Source organism: Neopsephotus bourkii, unplaced genomic scaffold (genome assembly GCF_033783945.1).
Source record: "Neopsephotus bourkii isolate Nb327-2 ecotype Australia unplaced genomic scaffold, CSIRO-AGI_Nbou_v1 NB_1016, whole genome shotgun sequence".
NCBI lineage: Eukaryota > Metazoa > Chordata > Aves > Psittaciformes > Psittacidae > Neopsephotus > Neopsephotus bourkii.
In genome coordinates, this window is record NW_026901505.1 from 2,845,473 (window position 1) to 2,861,445 (window position 15,973).

Here is a 15,973-nt window from a genome sequence, read left to right on the forward strand (position 1 = left end):
GTGCTGCGGAAACAGGGTGGGGGCAGCTCGGGGCTCCCCGCCAGGGGGAGCCACTGTGCCCTCCACGGCAGGCAGGCGCGCGTGGTGATTGGCCAAGCTGTCCGCAGGCTCCGCCTCCCCCTCGCCGCTATATAGTGCAGGGCCGGGCGGAGCGGGGGCGGTGCCCGAGTTCGAGTCCCGCGGCCGCCGGTTTCCTCCGCTCCCCGCTGCGGTGCCCCCCGCCCCACCGGGGGCCCGCCCGGCCGCGGGTAAGTGAGTGCGGGAGGGCTGGGGTCCGCGTGCTCCGCCCGGGAGTGGGGTCTTGAGGGGTGCGGGGCTGAGGCCTGGGTCTGGGAGCAGGCACTTGGTTGGGGTCCGGCCCATGTGGGGCAAGGTCGGGGGCCCCGATCTCGGGAAGGGGGGGCTCTGTGGGCCGGGATGGGGAGGGGTTCCCCGTGGGGCGAGCTGCGGAGCGGGGCTCCGGGGGCAGGGCCGGCGGTTCCTCCGGAGCTGGAGGGATGCCCATGCCGGGGCTGCTGCGGACCCCGGCCCAGCCCCGAAGGGAGATAGGGGCTGCCTGCCCGGTCCCGGCGCCTCGGCGGGGCTTTCGCGGTGCCGGGCGCCGGGAATGCCTGACACGCAGCTTCCCCCGGCCCTCCCGAGCGGGGAGCGGGCTGGTGTCGTCTTACACGCCTTATATAGCCCGCGCCGGGCCGGCAGAGCGGGGCACGCTGGCCCCCAGCCCTGCGGCCTCCGCCACCGCCCGGTGCGAGGGGCAGGGAGGGCCTGGGCCCCTGTGCCCCCCGGCTGGCAGCGGCAGGAGGAGGGTGCCGGGGGCCCGTTCAGGTGAGGGGTGTCCGGAGGCCGCGGCTGCCCGGGCCCCGCCGGCTGACAGCTGTCAGTGTGGCCCTGGCAGGCAGCGCAGCGCCGGGATTCCCTCCCGCCGAGCCCCAGCTCTGAGCGCAGAGATGGGCTCGCTCCCAGGTACCATGTGCTGGGCCCGCTGCCGGAGCGCTGCTCGCTCTGCCAGGCGCCTCGGGTGGGGTCCCGCAGCTCCTGTGCTGCCGCTGTGCTTCCACCCGGCAAAACCGCTTCTGGTTCCCGTCCTTCCCTACCCGCTCCCAGTTCTCCGTAGTCTGAAACGGCCTTGGCTTTCAGCAGCGGGAGTTTCTGGGATGCTGCAAGGGGTAACACATGCCAGGTTTGGGCAAGGGAGGGCAAAGCCAGCGGGCACTCCACTGTGAGTGGCAGCGGGGCTATGCCTCACTCTTTGCACTAGTCAGCATTAGTCTTGGCTCTGGCGCTGCTGGAGGAGATGCTGATAGATTTGGGGTGCGTCTTTAACCACAGTGTAGGATGGTCAGGGTGGAAATGTGACCTGTCTCCTGTTGTGTCAGGCACCAGGCCCCCTCCTTGCCTGCTTTTTCCTGTGTATCCTAATGCCAGGATCACACTCTCTTCCCTTGCAGAGATGGGTGACATGGAGTCCTACAAGGTGATGCTGAACGGGCCGGCGCCCTGGGGCTTCAGGCTGCAGGGAGGGAAGGACTTCAGCATGCCGCTCTCCATCTCTAGGGTAAGAGAAGCCAGGACCAGTGATACCCACCCTTCCTCCTGCCTCAGGGGGTGGGAAGCCATGGTGACTGCATCCAGGTGGCTGAGGCAGAGATACGTGGAGGGTGTAGATGAGTTGGGGCCCTGGGAATGCTGCATCCTGCCCTGCTTGGCTCCATGTAGCCTCCTTGGTGCCTTATCAGCTGCAGCCCGGCTGGGGGTGTTCCGGGCAGAGATGTGAAACGCTGCACGGCCTCTGCAGAGTCATTCCACTGCTTGGGGGGGCCGGGGAGGCCCCTTCCTGAGCTTGCCCACCGCAGGGGGAGGGGAGCTGCTCTCACGTCTCTGAGCTGTGGGGCCAACGTTCCGGTCTGCACTCCAGTGCTGGGCTCTGCATCCCAGGACCCAGCCTGTGCCCTTCTGCCCCCTTGGTGTGTGCTTCCCAGCTCCGCACCTGAGCTGGCCGCTGAAATGGGCAGGGAGGGGAGGAAGCCTGTGCTGGTGCCTGCATGGAGATAGGGCTCCCTTCACAGAACCAGCCAATTCCTGCAGCGTGAGTGAGAGCCGCTGTGCTGCTGGTTGGGGCTGAGGTACCTGGTGTGAGCTGCTCCTGCTGTGATGCTCACCCAAGCCGTGTCTGGCTCCTGACTGTGCGTGTGTGTGTCCTTGTCCCTGAGCAGCCCTGTCCCCAGGGTGGGTGCTGGCCGGGGCTCTGGTCACACAATTGCCTTATAAGCATTGGAATGTGTCTGCATCGCCCATGCCGCTGCCGCTGGGGCTGCTGGCACGATGCTGCTTTTGCAAGGACCGTGTCGCTCGTGGCCCCGAGCCCTGCGTGGGGCCTGCCCCGGACACGAACCTGGCACCGTGTGTCTGTCCCAAAGAGCACGGGTCTCTGCAGCACCCCACACGGACCCTGGGCGCTCTGTGCCAGGCTGGAGCTGCCCCGGGGCCTGCGAATCGATGCTGAGCAGAGACGGCTTCAGCGGGTTTATGCGCTAAAAAATGTTTCCCTTGGCTGCGAGCCAGGGCTTAACAAAGGGTCTGGTTGGATGGAGGAGACTCCCAGGGCAGGGGCCTCGGGAAGCAACATCCCTGCTGTTCAAGCAGTCCAGTGCTGCCCTCGGGGCTCAGGCAGTGCTGCTGTCCTGGGCAGGGCAGGCAGGAGCAGGGAGGATGTTCCCAGGGGATGCAGCCAGCTTTGGCTGTGCTGTATGGAGGGTCGTGGGCCCTGTCTTATGGGAAGGGGTGACCCTGCGCTCCAGAGGCATCCCCAGCCCTAAAGCTCCTGCCCAGAGCACGCTGTTGTCCTTGGCCACTGCTTCCCTTGAGCAGGGAGCTGGCTGCACTGCCAGGCCGAGGGCTGCTGGAGCAGGCTGGAAGGAAGTGTCCTGCCCTGGCTTTGGGGGGTGCAGTGAGGCCCTGCTCTGTGGGAAAGCAGCACTGGTGCGTGTTTTGGCTCTTGGCTGTGTCCATCACCATGACACTGCTGGGTGAGCTGCCAGGCTGCTTCAGCTTGGTGGGCACATAGAGGTGCCACCCTGGTCCTCTGCATATTTCTTGCATGCTAAGGGGCTCTGCTGGGGTCCTGATACTTTGGCTAGACAGGCTGCAAGGACCTGCAAGGTCCTGAGCTGCTTGTAGTGGAGCCAGGGTAAGGGCTGGTGTCTGGGGGTCTGGGTGCTGTGTGGAGGAGAGACCCTTGGTGCTGCCAGCAGGACAGTGCTGGGGGATGCTTCCTTGGCCGCAGTGCAGGTGCCTCACTCCCCTCAGTGCTGTGTGAGGCTCTGGGTGCCCAAGCCGAGGGCACCTTTCTGGGTGCAGGGATGGAGGCACTGGGGAACAAAGGGCTGGCTGGGTGGACGGGGAGGAAGGAAGCCCTGGAAGCAGGAGGGCCGGCACGGCACTGCCATGGCTCCTGCCTGAGCTGGCACCTGCCGAAGGGGTTTCCTGGCGCGGGGAGCGGGGAGGGCAGCGTGGCGGTGCCGGGCAGGCGGGGTGCGGTGCGGTGCAGTGCGTGACGCAGGCTGGGAGCTCTCCCCTTCCCGTGCTGCCCTGTGCAAACCTCTCCCAGATCCCACTCCCGCTTCCAAACCTATGCAGTCACCCCGTGCCTTCCCCAGCCCTCCAGGGCAGCAAGCCGGGGCTTGCAGCGGTGCGGCCGGCGCCGCTTCGTGCCCAGGGCACCCTGCGGTGCTGGGTGGTGCAGGGACACGGGAGGTGGTACCCGTGTCCCGCTGGGGTGGCAGTGGGATGCAGGGGCTTTCAGGCCCCATCCAGCCTGGTTGTGGGGTTGTGGGGTTAGGGCTCTTGTGGAGGACCCGTGCTGATGTGGGGAAGGGGAGCACAGCTCTGGGACAAACCATGCCCCGCGCATGGGCAAGGAGGGGCTGGGGCTCGTCGCGGGGTTTTCTCAGCCCTCTGACAGCGCTGGGAATCTGGCTCGCTCCTTTTATGTTCATGTCGAACAGGACTTGAGGAAATAGTTGGTCTGGGTCCAAGCGCCTCAAGTTCTTCTGTGCTGGAGGAGCAGGAATGGCTGCAGCCTACCCACGTCTGTCTGTCTGTCTGTCTGTCAGTGCCTGCGAGCTGTGTGCGGTGCTCGGGGCCCTGCTCACCTTCCGCTGTGCATCCCCGGAGGGAAGGGAGAGGAGGGGAGGGCAGCCTCTGCTTCCCAGCACGGGGCTGCCACAGAGCCATGCTGGGGACAAAGCACATCCCCATGGCCGTGCTCCCGGCTGCCCCGGTGGGGTGAGGCCTCAGGGAGCTGTGTGGGTCGGGGTTGGTGTCTCCCTGCCCTGGGGAATGAGGTAACGTCTGCACCAGGAGGGAATGGGACGGGTGCCTGGGGGCTGCCTCCCTCCCCTGTCCCACCGCTGGCCCCGGTGATGAGCTGGACGTGCCTGTGGTTTGCAGCCATGTGTGGGCTGTCCGGTGGGTCCTGACTCACTGCGCTCGCTTCCCACCGCCGGGATGGCTCCCAGGGGTGCCGGGGCTGAGGCAGCACCGCCTCTGCCGGTCGGTGTCATGGGGACTGGCCCCGGGGTGCTGTCATGGCGCCAGCTGTGCCAGAGGGCAGGGTGGGCAGTGCTGTGGGCCAGTGAGCTGGGAAATGGGGGTGATGAGTGGGTCCCTACTTCCCCCTCTTCAGGCTTGTATGGGTGTCCTTAGCTGGGACCGAGCACATCCCTGCTGTCAGGACAGGGGTGTCCCTGTGCTCCCACATCAGCCGTGCTGGCTCTCCCTGATTCTCTCTGTCTTCCAGCTGACACCGGGCGGGAAGGCGGCGCAGGCCGGTGTGGGAGTGGGCGACTGGGTGCTGTGCATCGACGGGGAGAGCACCAGCTCCATGACACACATCGAGGCCCAGAACAGGATCCGCGCCTGTGGGGACAGGCTCAGCCTCACACTGAGCAGGTGGGAACTGTGAGGCCTTGTGTGGATGGAGCAAACCGCTCTGCCCAGTGCCATCTCCCAGCATCACTGCTTGGCCTGGCCGCCAGCCCTCTCCTGTGAGCCATGGGGCAATATCAGCAGTCCATGGCTTCCTTTGGGTGGGGGCTGCCTCCTCGGGATACCAGTGTCCTGGTGCTGGCTGGGCCGGTTCCAGTACCTGCCTCCTGTCTTCTCTCTTGCAGAGCTCAGAACCACATGGGGAAGCCGCAGAAGGTACGTGTTGCTCCTGGTGCTGCAGAGGTACCTCAGCCTGGTTTCAGGGGTGGGAATCGGCTCGGAGTGTACATGGACAAATGGACTTTGCTCCTGGGGCCTGCAGGCTTTTGGGGGGACCGGGGTGTGTTTGAAGGGCTGGAGAGCTCCCTGCTGGAGGAGCAGCCCTGACTGCAGGGGATCGGATGGAGCAGGGTCTGTCCAGCGGGCACCCAGGGCATGGCTGCTGCCTGCCTGTGCCCCTGCCAGTGCTGGCTGCGGGCAAGGGGCCAGAGGCCAACAGAGGGGAGGAGGCCAGACAGTTGCTCATGGCCTTAGGGCCCTGTGTTTGCCAGCGCTGGGCAGCGCCCTGGCACTGGGAGCAGGGCTGGGGCCGGTGACTCCTGGATGGAAGCCACCTGCATGCATTGAGCTTCGTGCTGCGGGGCAGTTTGGATCGGTGTGTGCATGCTCTGCCCCGCTGCGTGCAGCAGTGAGTGTCTGGGCACTTACTAATCCTCCATCAACCCTCAGGCTCGTGGCCTGCAGAGCGAGGTGCCAGCCTGGCAGAGCCCAGCGCCCTGCAGTGCCCATGCTGTCTGGCTTCCCTGCCTGCTGCGCTGCCCGGCCCCTTGCATGCTGCTTGATGTGTGAGCCCGTCTCTGTGTGTTTTGTCTCGCTCAGGACTCACTCCCCTGCTCTGAACCCCTGAAATATAACTTCGCTCCCAGCACCGCCCTCAACAAAACAGCCCGGCCCTTCGGGGCAGGCTCGCCTCCGAACCCACGGCCCGGGCTGGTGACGAAACCCGTGACCTACGCGCCCCTGGCGCCCGCCTGCACCCCCCAGCACAACGGGTACGTTGCTGTCTGTCCTGCTCCCCAAGGATCGGAGGGACCCCGTTGCCTGGCCCTGCTGTGCGTTGCATGCCAGGCCCTAGGGTGGTAGCGGGTGACAGTGCCCATGCCGTGGGCCCTGGTGGCTGGTGCTGAGGTGGCACAACGGGACTGTCACGCACAGCCATGCACGTGCTGCTCCCTTGCTCGGGGATGTGTCAAGCCGGTGGGGAGCCCTGCAGGGCATGGCATGGCATGGTGGTTGCAGCAGGGCATTCACTGGCATCTGTGGCAGCACGGACACAGCGGCTGCGCTGTGGCCACCAGCCAGTGCCTGCCCCGGGATGTCCTGCTGGTCCCATGGCTGCCAGGACGGGCTGGGCACAGTGAAGCCCTCGCACCCCATGCAGCGCTGTCTTCACCCTGCTTGCAGGGTAGAAGCTTTCCAGGCTGCCCACCCGTGTGTCTGGCAGCTGCCTGTCCCGGCCCCTCCTGCCAGGAGCTGCTGTGGTGCCCTGAGACAGGGCAATGGGGGGATGCAGCCCTGGGCACCCAGGTGCATTTTGGGGGGCTGAGGGAGGCATGGTCTGGTCTGGTCTGCTGGTGTCTGCCCCTGTGCCCCAGTGTGCTCCCAGCCCTGGGTAAGCTGGGCATGAGTCTTGGGGTAGGGGAATTGATGCAGGCCATAGGTGAGCTCTGGGACCTTCTCTGGTGCTGCGGGTCTAATTTCTCTTTCCTTTTTCTTTCTTTCTCTTCTCCCTTTCTTTTTCCCTCTCCCTTACAGGTGCTGAGCCTTGACAAGTCAGTAAGCCTTTTGCCTGCTCTTTCTATCCTCCCTGCATGCCTCTTCCCTGCTATTGTCAGCCCAGGGACAGGCAGCGTGTGCTGCTCTGCCCATGGCATGTGTCACTCGTGGCAGCATGCTGCCCCTAGCCTGAAGGGCAAGCGCTGCCTGTCTGCTGGGGCCCTGCAGTGTTCTCATGCATGGTCCCTTTCCTCCTCCCCAAGACATGTCTTAGTTGGGCAAGGGCTGTCAGCTGTGCTGGGTACCACGTCCAGGGCCAAGCAGGCATCACTGCCATGGACACCATATGTGTTCATTGAGCTCTCATGCAGCTGCCCTGCCAGTGATTTTTTTACCTTGGCTTATTCTTGCCCTGTCTTTTCCCCTGCTGTCCTGTGGGAGCAGTCTTACAATGCCAGGAACGGTGGTCAGTTCTCAATGGTTCCTCTTGCTGTGGAGGAGGAGTAGGGGGTGTGGGGAGCAGGCAGTGTGTGGTATCTCAGGTACTCCTGTGCTGCAGTTCTGACCTGGGGAAGGCGTGGGGCAGCCCCAGGGAGGTGATGCCGTGGGGATCTGTCAGATTTGACAGACCACTTTCACTCGCAGGCAGCCCCCGGAGCCCCCCAGCACCCCTGTATATGACCCCATGAAGTTGCGGCTGATAGAGGATGCTGAGAGCTGGCAGCCCCGCTCTGGGACCTCCCAGTCCCGCTCCTTCCTCAAACTGGCCCGGCTGACGGGCACTGATGGATGTAAGTTCCCTCAGGGGCTGGTGCTGGCAGCCTGGGGGTGCTCGGCTTTGCTGGGGTGACACAGCCAGATGGATGACCTGGTGTATTGTGGCACCGAGCATTGGCTTAGGCCCCGTGTGGCCTCTCTGAGCCGCTGGGAGCTGCCCAGGGCTCTGTGTGTGCTTGTGGTGGTGCCGCTAGGCTGGGGCCGTGCTGTGCCCCATGCCCGGGCAGGGCTGTGTGCTGGGGCAGGAGGAGAGGGCGGTTTTCCTGCCTTTCCTTGTCCTTCCTCCTGTGCCTGGTCCTCAGTGGCCATAGACTGACTCTCTCCTCCTTTCTCTCCTGCTGTGCTCAGTGGAGGATCATGAGGATGAGCTTGGTAAAGAGCCCAGGTAAGGGGAGCGTGCACCAGGGTAGCAGCAGGAGCCTTGATGGTGCCACTCAGGGCTGAGCCCACCCGGCTGGTTTGCACTCACTGCTTGCAGTGACTCTGGGGAAGCTCTTTGCCCTGTTGTTTCTTCTCTCCTCTCCTGTGGCTCCATCCTCACGTTCCATCTCTTCTCTAGCTCTTCCTAAGCTGAGCTCTTGATGGAGCTGCAGAGCCTGCCCTGCACTCGCCACACGATGGCACGATGGGCACCACCAGTGCTCAGCCACCGATCAGACCGTCACCTCGGCAGGGTCCTGCCTGGGCACCCGCCTGCAGGGCTGGCTGTCCTCAGTGTGCCAGGCAGGACCCATGGGCACTGCTGGCACTGAGCTGCACCGTTGCTTCTTGAGCAAATGAGACCTGGAGGAGGCTGGTGGCACTGGCAACACCTCACTGGGGGGGGTGGGAGGTGCTGGGAAGTACCTGGACCTGTGGGGTTGTGAGACAGATGGGCAGATGGGGGTGAGCGTCACCAGCGTTCCTGTGGAGCTGGGGGTGACCAGGAGGCTGGGCAGGAATGAATGCTGCTGGCTTCTCTGTAAGGCTGGGGGTGCGTATGGGAGGGATGCACTGAGCCATGGGTCAGTCACCCAGTGCTGCGCCGCCGGTTTTCTGCTGCCACAGGGATGCCTGTGGGTCTGGCTGTGACATGTGCTGGTGGTGAGGGTCTGGAGTGGGTGTTAGTGTGTGCAAGGACAGTTTGGGGTCACTGCCGTGTGCCCAAGCAGGGTCTATGGATGGTGCTGGCTGAGCGCCTGCCTCTGTCACTCGCAGGCAGCCCCCGCAGCCGCTGGAGCCCCCCAGCATCCCTGTGTGTGACCCTGGGAAGCTGCGGCTCGTAGAGGACTCGGAGAGCTGGCAGCCCCGCACCGGCACCTCCCAGTCCCGCTCCTTCCGCAAACTGGCCCAGCTGACGGGCACTGACAGCAGTGAGTTCGCACAGGACCCGGTGCTGGCTTTGCTGGGGCAGCTGGAGCCTGGCTGAGGCTGCACTGTGGCACCAGTGTGTTGGCTGTGTCCCCATACGGCTCCTGAGTCGATGGGCGCTGCCTGGGGCTGTGTGAGGGCTCCTGATGGTGTCACTGGGCTGGGGCCATGCTCTGCCCTGTGCCCGGGGAAGGCTGGGTGTTGGGGCAGGATGGTGGTGGGAGGAGGTGTCAGTTTTCCTGCCTTTCCTTTTCCTCCCTGCTGTACCTGGTCCTCGGAGGCCACAGACTGACTCTGTCTCCTCCTTTCTCTCCTGCTGTGCCCAGTGGAGGATCGGGAGGATGAGCTTGGTAAAGAGCCCAGGTAAGGGGAGCGTGTGTCAGCGCAGCAGCAGGAGCCACGATGATGCCCACTTGGGGCTGAGCCCACCCGGCTGGGTTGCACTCACTGCTTGCAGTGACTCTGGGGGAGCTCTTTGCCCTGTTGCTGGTTTTCTCTTTCATCCTCCTCTGTTCTCTACCTCTCCCAGAACTGCACTGTTGGCAGAGCCATGTGACAGGCACTGCCAGCATTCACTTACTGCTCTGACCATCACCTTGGGAGGGTCCTGCCAGGCTGTCCCCTGTGCTGGGTGTGCTGGGCAGGGCCCTTGGGCACTGCTGGCACTGAGCTGGGGAGGCTGAGCTGCGCCAAAGAGGATGTAATGGGTAGGGGCAGCTGGTGGCACTGGCAACACCTTGCTGGGGGCGTTGGGAGGTGCTAGACACGTACCTGGGGCACAGTGTCCTGTAGGGCTGCAGGTGGCTGCGAGGCTGGTCATGAGTCTGATGCACCTTTATGGGGCTGCAGGTGCATAGGGAGGGATGCACTGAGCTGTAGGTCAACCCCTGACTATAGTGCCACCGTTTTTCTGATGCCACAGGGATGCCCATGGGTCTGGCTGGGGCACAGGGCACCAGCGGTAAGTGCCAGGGTGCAGCAGGGGGGTTGGCATCTGTGAGGGCTATGTCAGCTTCCCTGCCTGTGCCCAAGCAGGGTCTATGGATGGTGCTGGCTGAGTGCCTGCCCCTGTCACTCGCAGGCAGCCCCCGCAGGTGCTGGAGCCCCCCAAGAGCCCTGTGTGTGAGCCTGGGAAGCTGCGGCAGGTAGAGAACACTGAGAGCTGGCAGCCCCGCTCTGGGACCTCCCAGTCCCGCTCCTTCCGCAGACTGGCCCAGCTGACGGGCGCTGACAGCAGTGAGTTCACACAGGACCCGGCACTGGGGGTGCTGGGCTTTGCTGGGGCAGCTGGAGCCTGGCTGAGGCCCTTGTGAGCTCTGGCACCGGTGTGTGCGTTTAGGCCGTGTTGCCCCTCTGGGCTGGGGGGGAATTGCCCAGGGCTGGCTCGCAGTGGTTGGGCTGGGGCTGTGCCCTGTGCCCGGGCAGGGATGGGTGTTGAGGGTGATGGGAGGGGAGGGCGGTTTTCCTGCCTTTCCTTTTCCTTCCTGCTGTGCCCGGTCCTCGGTGGCCGCAGACTGACTTTGTTTCCTGCTGTGCTCAGTGGAGGATCATGAGGATGAGCTTGGTAAAGAGCCCAGGTAAGGGGAGTGTGCACCAGGGCAGCGGCAGGAGCCATTCACTCCTGTAAGCCACTCACTGCTTTGCTCTGTTGTTTCCTCTCCTCTCCTCCTGCTCCATCCTCACATTCTGTCTCTGTCCTCACTCTCCCGAAGCTGAGCTCCTGATGGAGCTGCAGAGCCTGCCCTGCACTCGCCACACGATGGCACGATGGGCCCTCCAGCACTCAGCCACTGCTCCGACCTTCCCTGCGGGAGGGTCCTGCCCGGGCACCCGCCTGCCGGCCTGGCTTCTGCAATGGGGATGTCCTTAGAGTGTGCTGGGCAGGACCCTTGGGCACTGCTGGCGCTGAGCTGCACCACGGTGTTCCTGGACGTAATGGGTAGGGGCAGCTGGTGGCACTGGCAGCACCTTACTGGGGGTGTTGGGAGGCGCTAGACACATGCCTGGGGCACAGCGTCCTGTGCGGAGCTGTAGGGGGCTACAGGGCTGGTCATGAGTGAGTGCTGATGGCATCTGCGGGCCTGGGGGTGCATAGGGGAGGGATGCACCGAGCTGTGTGTCAGCCGCTGACCATTGTACCGCCGTTGTTTTTAATGCCGCAGGGAAACCCATGGGGCTGGCTGGGGCACGGGGGAGATGTGGTGGTAAGTGCCAAGGCCTGGCAAAGGGCTTGGTGTCTCTGAAGGCACTTGTGGGATCACTGCCCCGTGCTGCAGTGCGGGCAGGGGCTGTGCATGGTGCCGGCTGAGCGCCTGCCTCTGTCACTCACAGGCAGCCCCCAGAGCCGCTGGACCCCCCCAGGAGCCCCGTGTGTGACCCTGGGAAGCTGCGGCTGATGGAGGATGCTGAGGACTGGCAGCCCCGCACCGGGACCTCCCAGTCCCGCTCCTTCCGCAAACTGGCCCGGCTGACGGGCACTGATGGGTGTAAGTTCCCTCAGGGCCCAGCCCTGTTGGGCTGCCTGGGGGTGCTGGGACAGAGAGTGCCTGGCAGAGGCTGTGGGGTGATGTGGCACCGGGGCTTTGGTTGTGGCCCCGTGTGGGCTGCCCAGGCCTCTGGGTGTGCTCGTGGTGGTGCCGCTGGGCTGGGGCCGTGCTGTGCCCCATGCCGGGGCAGGGCTGTGTGCTGGGGCAGGAGGGCAGCAGGAGGAGAGGGCGGTTTTCCTGCCTTTCCTTTTCCTTCCTGCTGTGCCTGGTCCTTGACTCTGTCTCCTCCTCTCTCTCCTGCTGCGCCCAGTGGAGGATCATGAGGATGTGGTTGTTAAAAAACCCAGGTAAGGGGAGTGTGCAGGGCGGCTGCAGGAGCTGTGGGGCTGCGTGTCCCAGGCAGGACCTGCTGGGCGCTGCTGGCACCAAGCTGGGGATGCCAAACTGTGCCATGATGCCCCAGACACAGCAGGTCTAATGCGGCTTGTGGCACTGTTGAAACCTCACTGGGGTGGTTGTGGTGTTTGGGCAGCAGCTTTACATGGGGTGTAAGATCCTGTGAGCCTGGCGTGGGGCTGTGGGGTGGTTGGGCAGAGCTGCGTGAGTTTCACTTGCTGCTGCCTGTGAGGGGACAGAGAAGGGAGCTGGGGCTGTGTTAAGGGGTGCTGAGTGCTGTTCTTTGCCCCGTGCAGCTGGGCAGGGGTGATGCACAGTGCCCCTGTTCTCCCTTCCCCTCTCTGTGATGCCTGCTGCCCTGGTGCTGTGACCACTGGGTCCCAGCTGTGTCTGGTTTGCTCTGCTACAGATGAATGCTTCTGGGTTTGGAGCTCCTTGTCTTTGCCCTGGAGAGGCACAGAGCCCCTGGCTCTGCCTCTGTCCCTGTCCCCTCTCTCAGCTGGGTTGTGTCTGTCCGGCCCCTGCTCCCCAGCCCCGTGGTGGCAGCCTGGGGGGGCACAGGCCTTGTTCCTCCTAGGACCAGCCTGGCCCTGTGGAGCTGGCAGGGATGGCAGAGCCCTGCCTGTCCCCAGCTGTGCCAGAGCTGGGCCCTGGTGCTCCCCATTCCGTGTCAGGTCCAAGTCCCTCTGCACCCTGGTGGGGCTGGGGGTGACTGTCGTGTGAGTGGGAACCCAGGGTCTCTGTGGTCCCTGGGGTTCCTGGTCAGTCTGGAGCAGCCCAGAGCTGGTGTGAGACCCCATCAGGCCTGTGCTCCCTCCCATCGCTCCCTAGAGCACCACAGTGGGTGCCAGAGACCCTGGGCACACTGCGTCTTCGCAGGGCTGAAGGTGCTTGGCTTGGTACCCACCATGACCAAACCAGCTGCTGGCTGGGCACATGGGCTTGGCCGGCTCCTGCCTGCTTGTTGGGGTGGGGGAGTCCTGCTTGCACACACACGGGCCCGTTGGGCAGTGGGGTTGAGTGGGGCAGGCTGGATTAACTGCTTGTTCTGTAGCCAGGTCTCCGTGCCGGACCCATCCCCGGGAGCAGGGCTGAAGACTGAGCCAGGACTGGGTGAGCAAAACTTTTCCTGTGGTCTTGGGATGAGCAGGATGTGGGTGCTGGGGGATGCTGCTCGCCCGTCTATGGATGCTGGGAGAGGGATCAGGAGCACTGTCCTGGAGACCTGTGTGTGTGTGTGTGCAGCCCCCAGGACCCCCACCGCCACCCCTGGCCCTGCCAGCCGCCCTCCCTGGGCTGTGGACCCCTCGTTTGCGGAGCGCTACGCCCCGGACAAGACCAGCACGGTGGTGAGCAAGCACAGCCAGCCGGCCACACCGACCCCCATGCAGAACCGCAGCTCCATCGTGCAGGCAGCACAGCAGGCCCCCGAGGGGCCTGGCCGCACACCGCTCTGCTACAAGTGCAACAAGGTCATCAGGTGAGCCCTGCTCACCACCACCACCACCACAGCAGCATCCCGGGTCCCCGCATGGCTGATGTGCCTCTGTCTTGCTGCAGGGGACGCTACCTGGTGGCGCTGGGACATTATTACCATCCCGAGGAGTTCACCTGCTGCCAGTGCAGGAAGGTGCTGGATGAGGGCGGCTTCTTTGAGGAGAAAGGCTCCATCTTCTGCCCCAAGTGCTATGACACGCGCTACGCACCCAGCTGCGCCAAGTGCAAGAAGAAGATCACGGGGGTGAGTATCCCTCAGTCCGCCCCACACCTCCCATCTTTGCTTCCTGCTCGCCTATGGGCTCCTTCCCATCCCATGGGATCCCTTGTACCTTGGATGGGACCCCCCCATGGCATGGGGTGGTCCTGCCCCTGGCTGATGGTGGCTCCTCTCCAGGAGGTCATGCATGCACTGAAGATGACCTGGCATGTGCAGTGCTTCACGTGCGCTGCCTGCAAAACTCCCATCCGCAACCGTGCCTTCTACATGGAGGAGGGACAGCCCTACTGCGAGAGAGGTAGGACCTGGGGACCCTATGTGTCACCCTACATGGCACTGGGGCATCATCAGGGCTCAGCAGCTGCCCACAGTGGGGAGGGCAAGCTGTCCTGCACTGTGGGGCTCCCCTGGGTGACAGGGAACACAGAGACCCCACTTACACAGCCCTGAGCCCTCCATCCCGGTCCTCCCGGGATGCTCCTGGGGGTAGTGCCGTTGCTCCCATGTTGCCATGGTGATGACGCAGGATGTACATCAAAGGCGAGTGCTGCATCCTGGGAGATGAGGTTTGCCTCCTCCGTGCGCCCGGGGGCACAGCACAGGCATCTCTCCTGGGTGTCTCAGTCATCCTGCCCCTGGGGCTGGCAGCAAGTTGTGACTGGGGGGTCCTGGCTGTGCAGCAGCCCTGCTCCCCTGGCTGAGGGGCTGCAGTACTGGGGGACACTGACCTGGGCTCTGCCTCTGCTCACAGACTACGAGAAGATGTTTGGCACAAAGTGCCGCGGCTGCGACTTCAAGATCGATGCTGGGGACCGGTTCCTGGAGGCGCTGGGGTTCAGCTGGCATGACACTTGCTTCGTCTGTGCGGTGAGCCGTGGGCCTCCCTCCCAGGCTGCTGCCAGGGCTGTGGCTCTCCCTGGCAGTCGTGCCGTGCATGGGGTACACCAGCAGCATGGGGTCCCTGCTGCAGCAAGGGACCTATGCTGGTGTCTCAGAACCCTGCCTCCTGCCATCTGCACCACACCAGTGCTGAGCTCTGGGCTATGGGGGGAAACCAGGGGCTGTTTCGGCCCCCCTGACCTGACCTCCTGTGCTCTCTCTCTTCCCCAGATCTGCCAGACCAACCTGGAAGGGAAGACATTCTACTCCAAGAAGGACAAGCCGCTCTGCAAGAGCCACGCTTTCTCCCATGTGTGAGGGGCAGGAGTTCAGCTGTGCCCACGCGTGCCCCTGGCCCTGCATGCTCCTCTCCACCCCACCCCTGCTGCCCCCAGGGAGCCAGGCTGGGCCCTCACCCTTTCCCCTTGCTCCTGCCTCTTTCCTGGCAGCTCCTGGCCTGGCTCCAGCCCAAGGTAGTGCTGGGTCCAGAGCCCCTTATAGCTGTGTCTGCTGACTGGCCCTAGGAGCCCTGGGACAGGGATGCTGCATGGATCTCCTGCCCCCCAGCCATGCAGTGTGGTGGTTATGGTCATGCTGAGGCTGGAGCTGGGGGAGGGTCTGGCACAGCAGAGATGTTCCCTTGCTCAGCTGAGGCCCTGCTGCCTGGCAGCTCAGCGCTGGGGCAGGGATGCTCCAAGCACATCCCTGACTGGGTGAGGACCAGGCCCCTGCCACGCTCTCTCCCATCTTTCCTGCTGTGTGCTCAGTGTGTGGGGCTGGAGCCCTGGCCCCACTCCCCTACGGGCTCCTGCCTGCAGCAACCTCCTGACCACCCCACACCTTGCTGTGGTGGCTTCCTGCCTACCCCAGCTCTGTGCCAAAGGGTCTCTGCCTTATGTGTCCCCCCCCCAACCTAGGCCCACTGCTCCCCTGTGGCTGGCGTGTGGCAGCACCCCCCCTGTGGCTGTGCCGGGGTGCAGGGCATGGCTTCCTACCAAAGAGCGCTCTGCCACTGCCAGCCTGGGCCTGTGGATGCCTCTCCCACCCCCACGCTCTCCGGTCGGGTTGCTGCTGATGTAGCCACGGTGCTTTTAGTGCCTTTAATAAACACTTCTCTGCAAGTGCCGCCTGTCTCAAGGCTTGTGGCTTCACCCAGCGAGGTGCAGCCGGCTGGGAAGGTCACGGTCAGCCCTTGCCCTGCTCCCTCCCAGGGCCTGACTCAGCTCCTTCCAGCTTTCCAGGGAAAACCCTGGCCTCGCAGTCCACCTCCTCTGCCTGTGTCAGCGTGGGCTGAACCCGTCATCACTGGGGTTGTCCCTCTGTCTTCACAGCAAGCAGGGCTGCTGATGGAGGCAGTAATTATGGGGGGGCAAAGCTGCAGCAAGGGAGGATAGGGCAAGGTGGTCCCTGCTTTACCCAGTTGTGTCCCCTGGTCCCTGCTGTGCCCTGGGTCCGAAGAAGCGGGGGCACGCGTGGGCCACGTGCACCGGCTCTTGGCACGCTCCAGCATAGATCAGCCAAGCGCTTGCTCATGGCTGCAGCTGCTGTCCCAAAGGAGGGGTGCGAGGCCAAGCCAGCCCCTCCGGCTGCAACGGGCTCAGGGCAG

General features: G+C 64.3%; 1 protein-coding gene across 8 annotated transcripts; it reads left to right on the forward strand.

Moving 5' to 3' along the window:
* Positions 1 to 106: 106 nt before the first annotated feature.
* PDLIM7 (PDZ and LIM domain 7) lies at positions 107 to 15,492 on the forward strand. Of its 8 annotated transcripts, none has more exons than XM_061360247.1 (18): positions 107 to 248; positions 1,449 to 1,555; positions 4,799 to 4,950; positions 5,172 to 5,202; positions 5,866 to 6,038; positions 7,408 to 7,553; positions 7,888 to 7,924; positions 8,737 to 8,891; positions 10,430 to 10,466; positions 11,052 to 11,093; positions 11,221 to 11,375; positions 11,686 to 11,722; positions 12,826 to 12,884; positions 13,017 to 13,251; positions 13,332 to 13,512; positions 13,666 to 13,786; positions 14,240 to 14,355; positions 14,599 to 15,492. In XM_061360247.1, exons 2-18 carry the CDS (start codon positions 1,451 to 1,453, stop codon positions 14,683 to 14,685), a joined length of 1,869 nt encoding a protein of 622 aa, XP_061216231.1. In that variant the 5' UTR covers positions 107 to 248; positions 1,449 to 1,450; the 3' UTR covers positions 14,686 to 15,492. The 8 variants fall into 8 exon arrangements, with proteins under 8 accessions (XP_061216231.1, XP_061216224.1, XP_061216226.1 ...); XM_061360240.1 differs by lacking the exon at positions 5,866 to 6,038 and adding an exon at positions 6,802 to 6,818; XM_061360242.1 differs by lacking the exons at positions 5,866 to 6,038; positions 10,430 to 10,466; positions 11,221 to 11,375 and adding an exon at positions 6,802 to 6,818.
* Positions 15,493 to 15,973: the final 481 nt, after the last annotated feature.

Bases quoted from the DNA above. Each gene is read 5' to 3' on its own strand.
- PDLIM7 (XM_061360247.1), top strand. From the start codon at position 1,451: ATGGGTGACATGGAGTCCTACAAGGTGATGCTGAACGGGCCGGCGCCC. The intron at 1,556-4,798 runs GTAAGAGAAGCC...TCTGTCTTCCAG, and splicing joins TGCCGCTCTCCATCTCTAGG to CTGACACCGGGCGGGAAGGC. The intron at 13,252-13,331 runs GTGAGCCCTGCT...GTCTTGCTGCAG, and splicing joins AAGTGCAACAAGGTCATCAG to GGGACGCTACCTGGTGGCGC.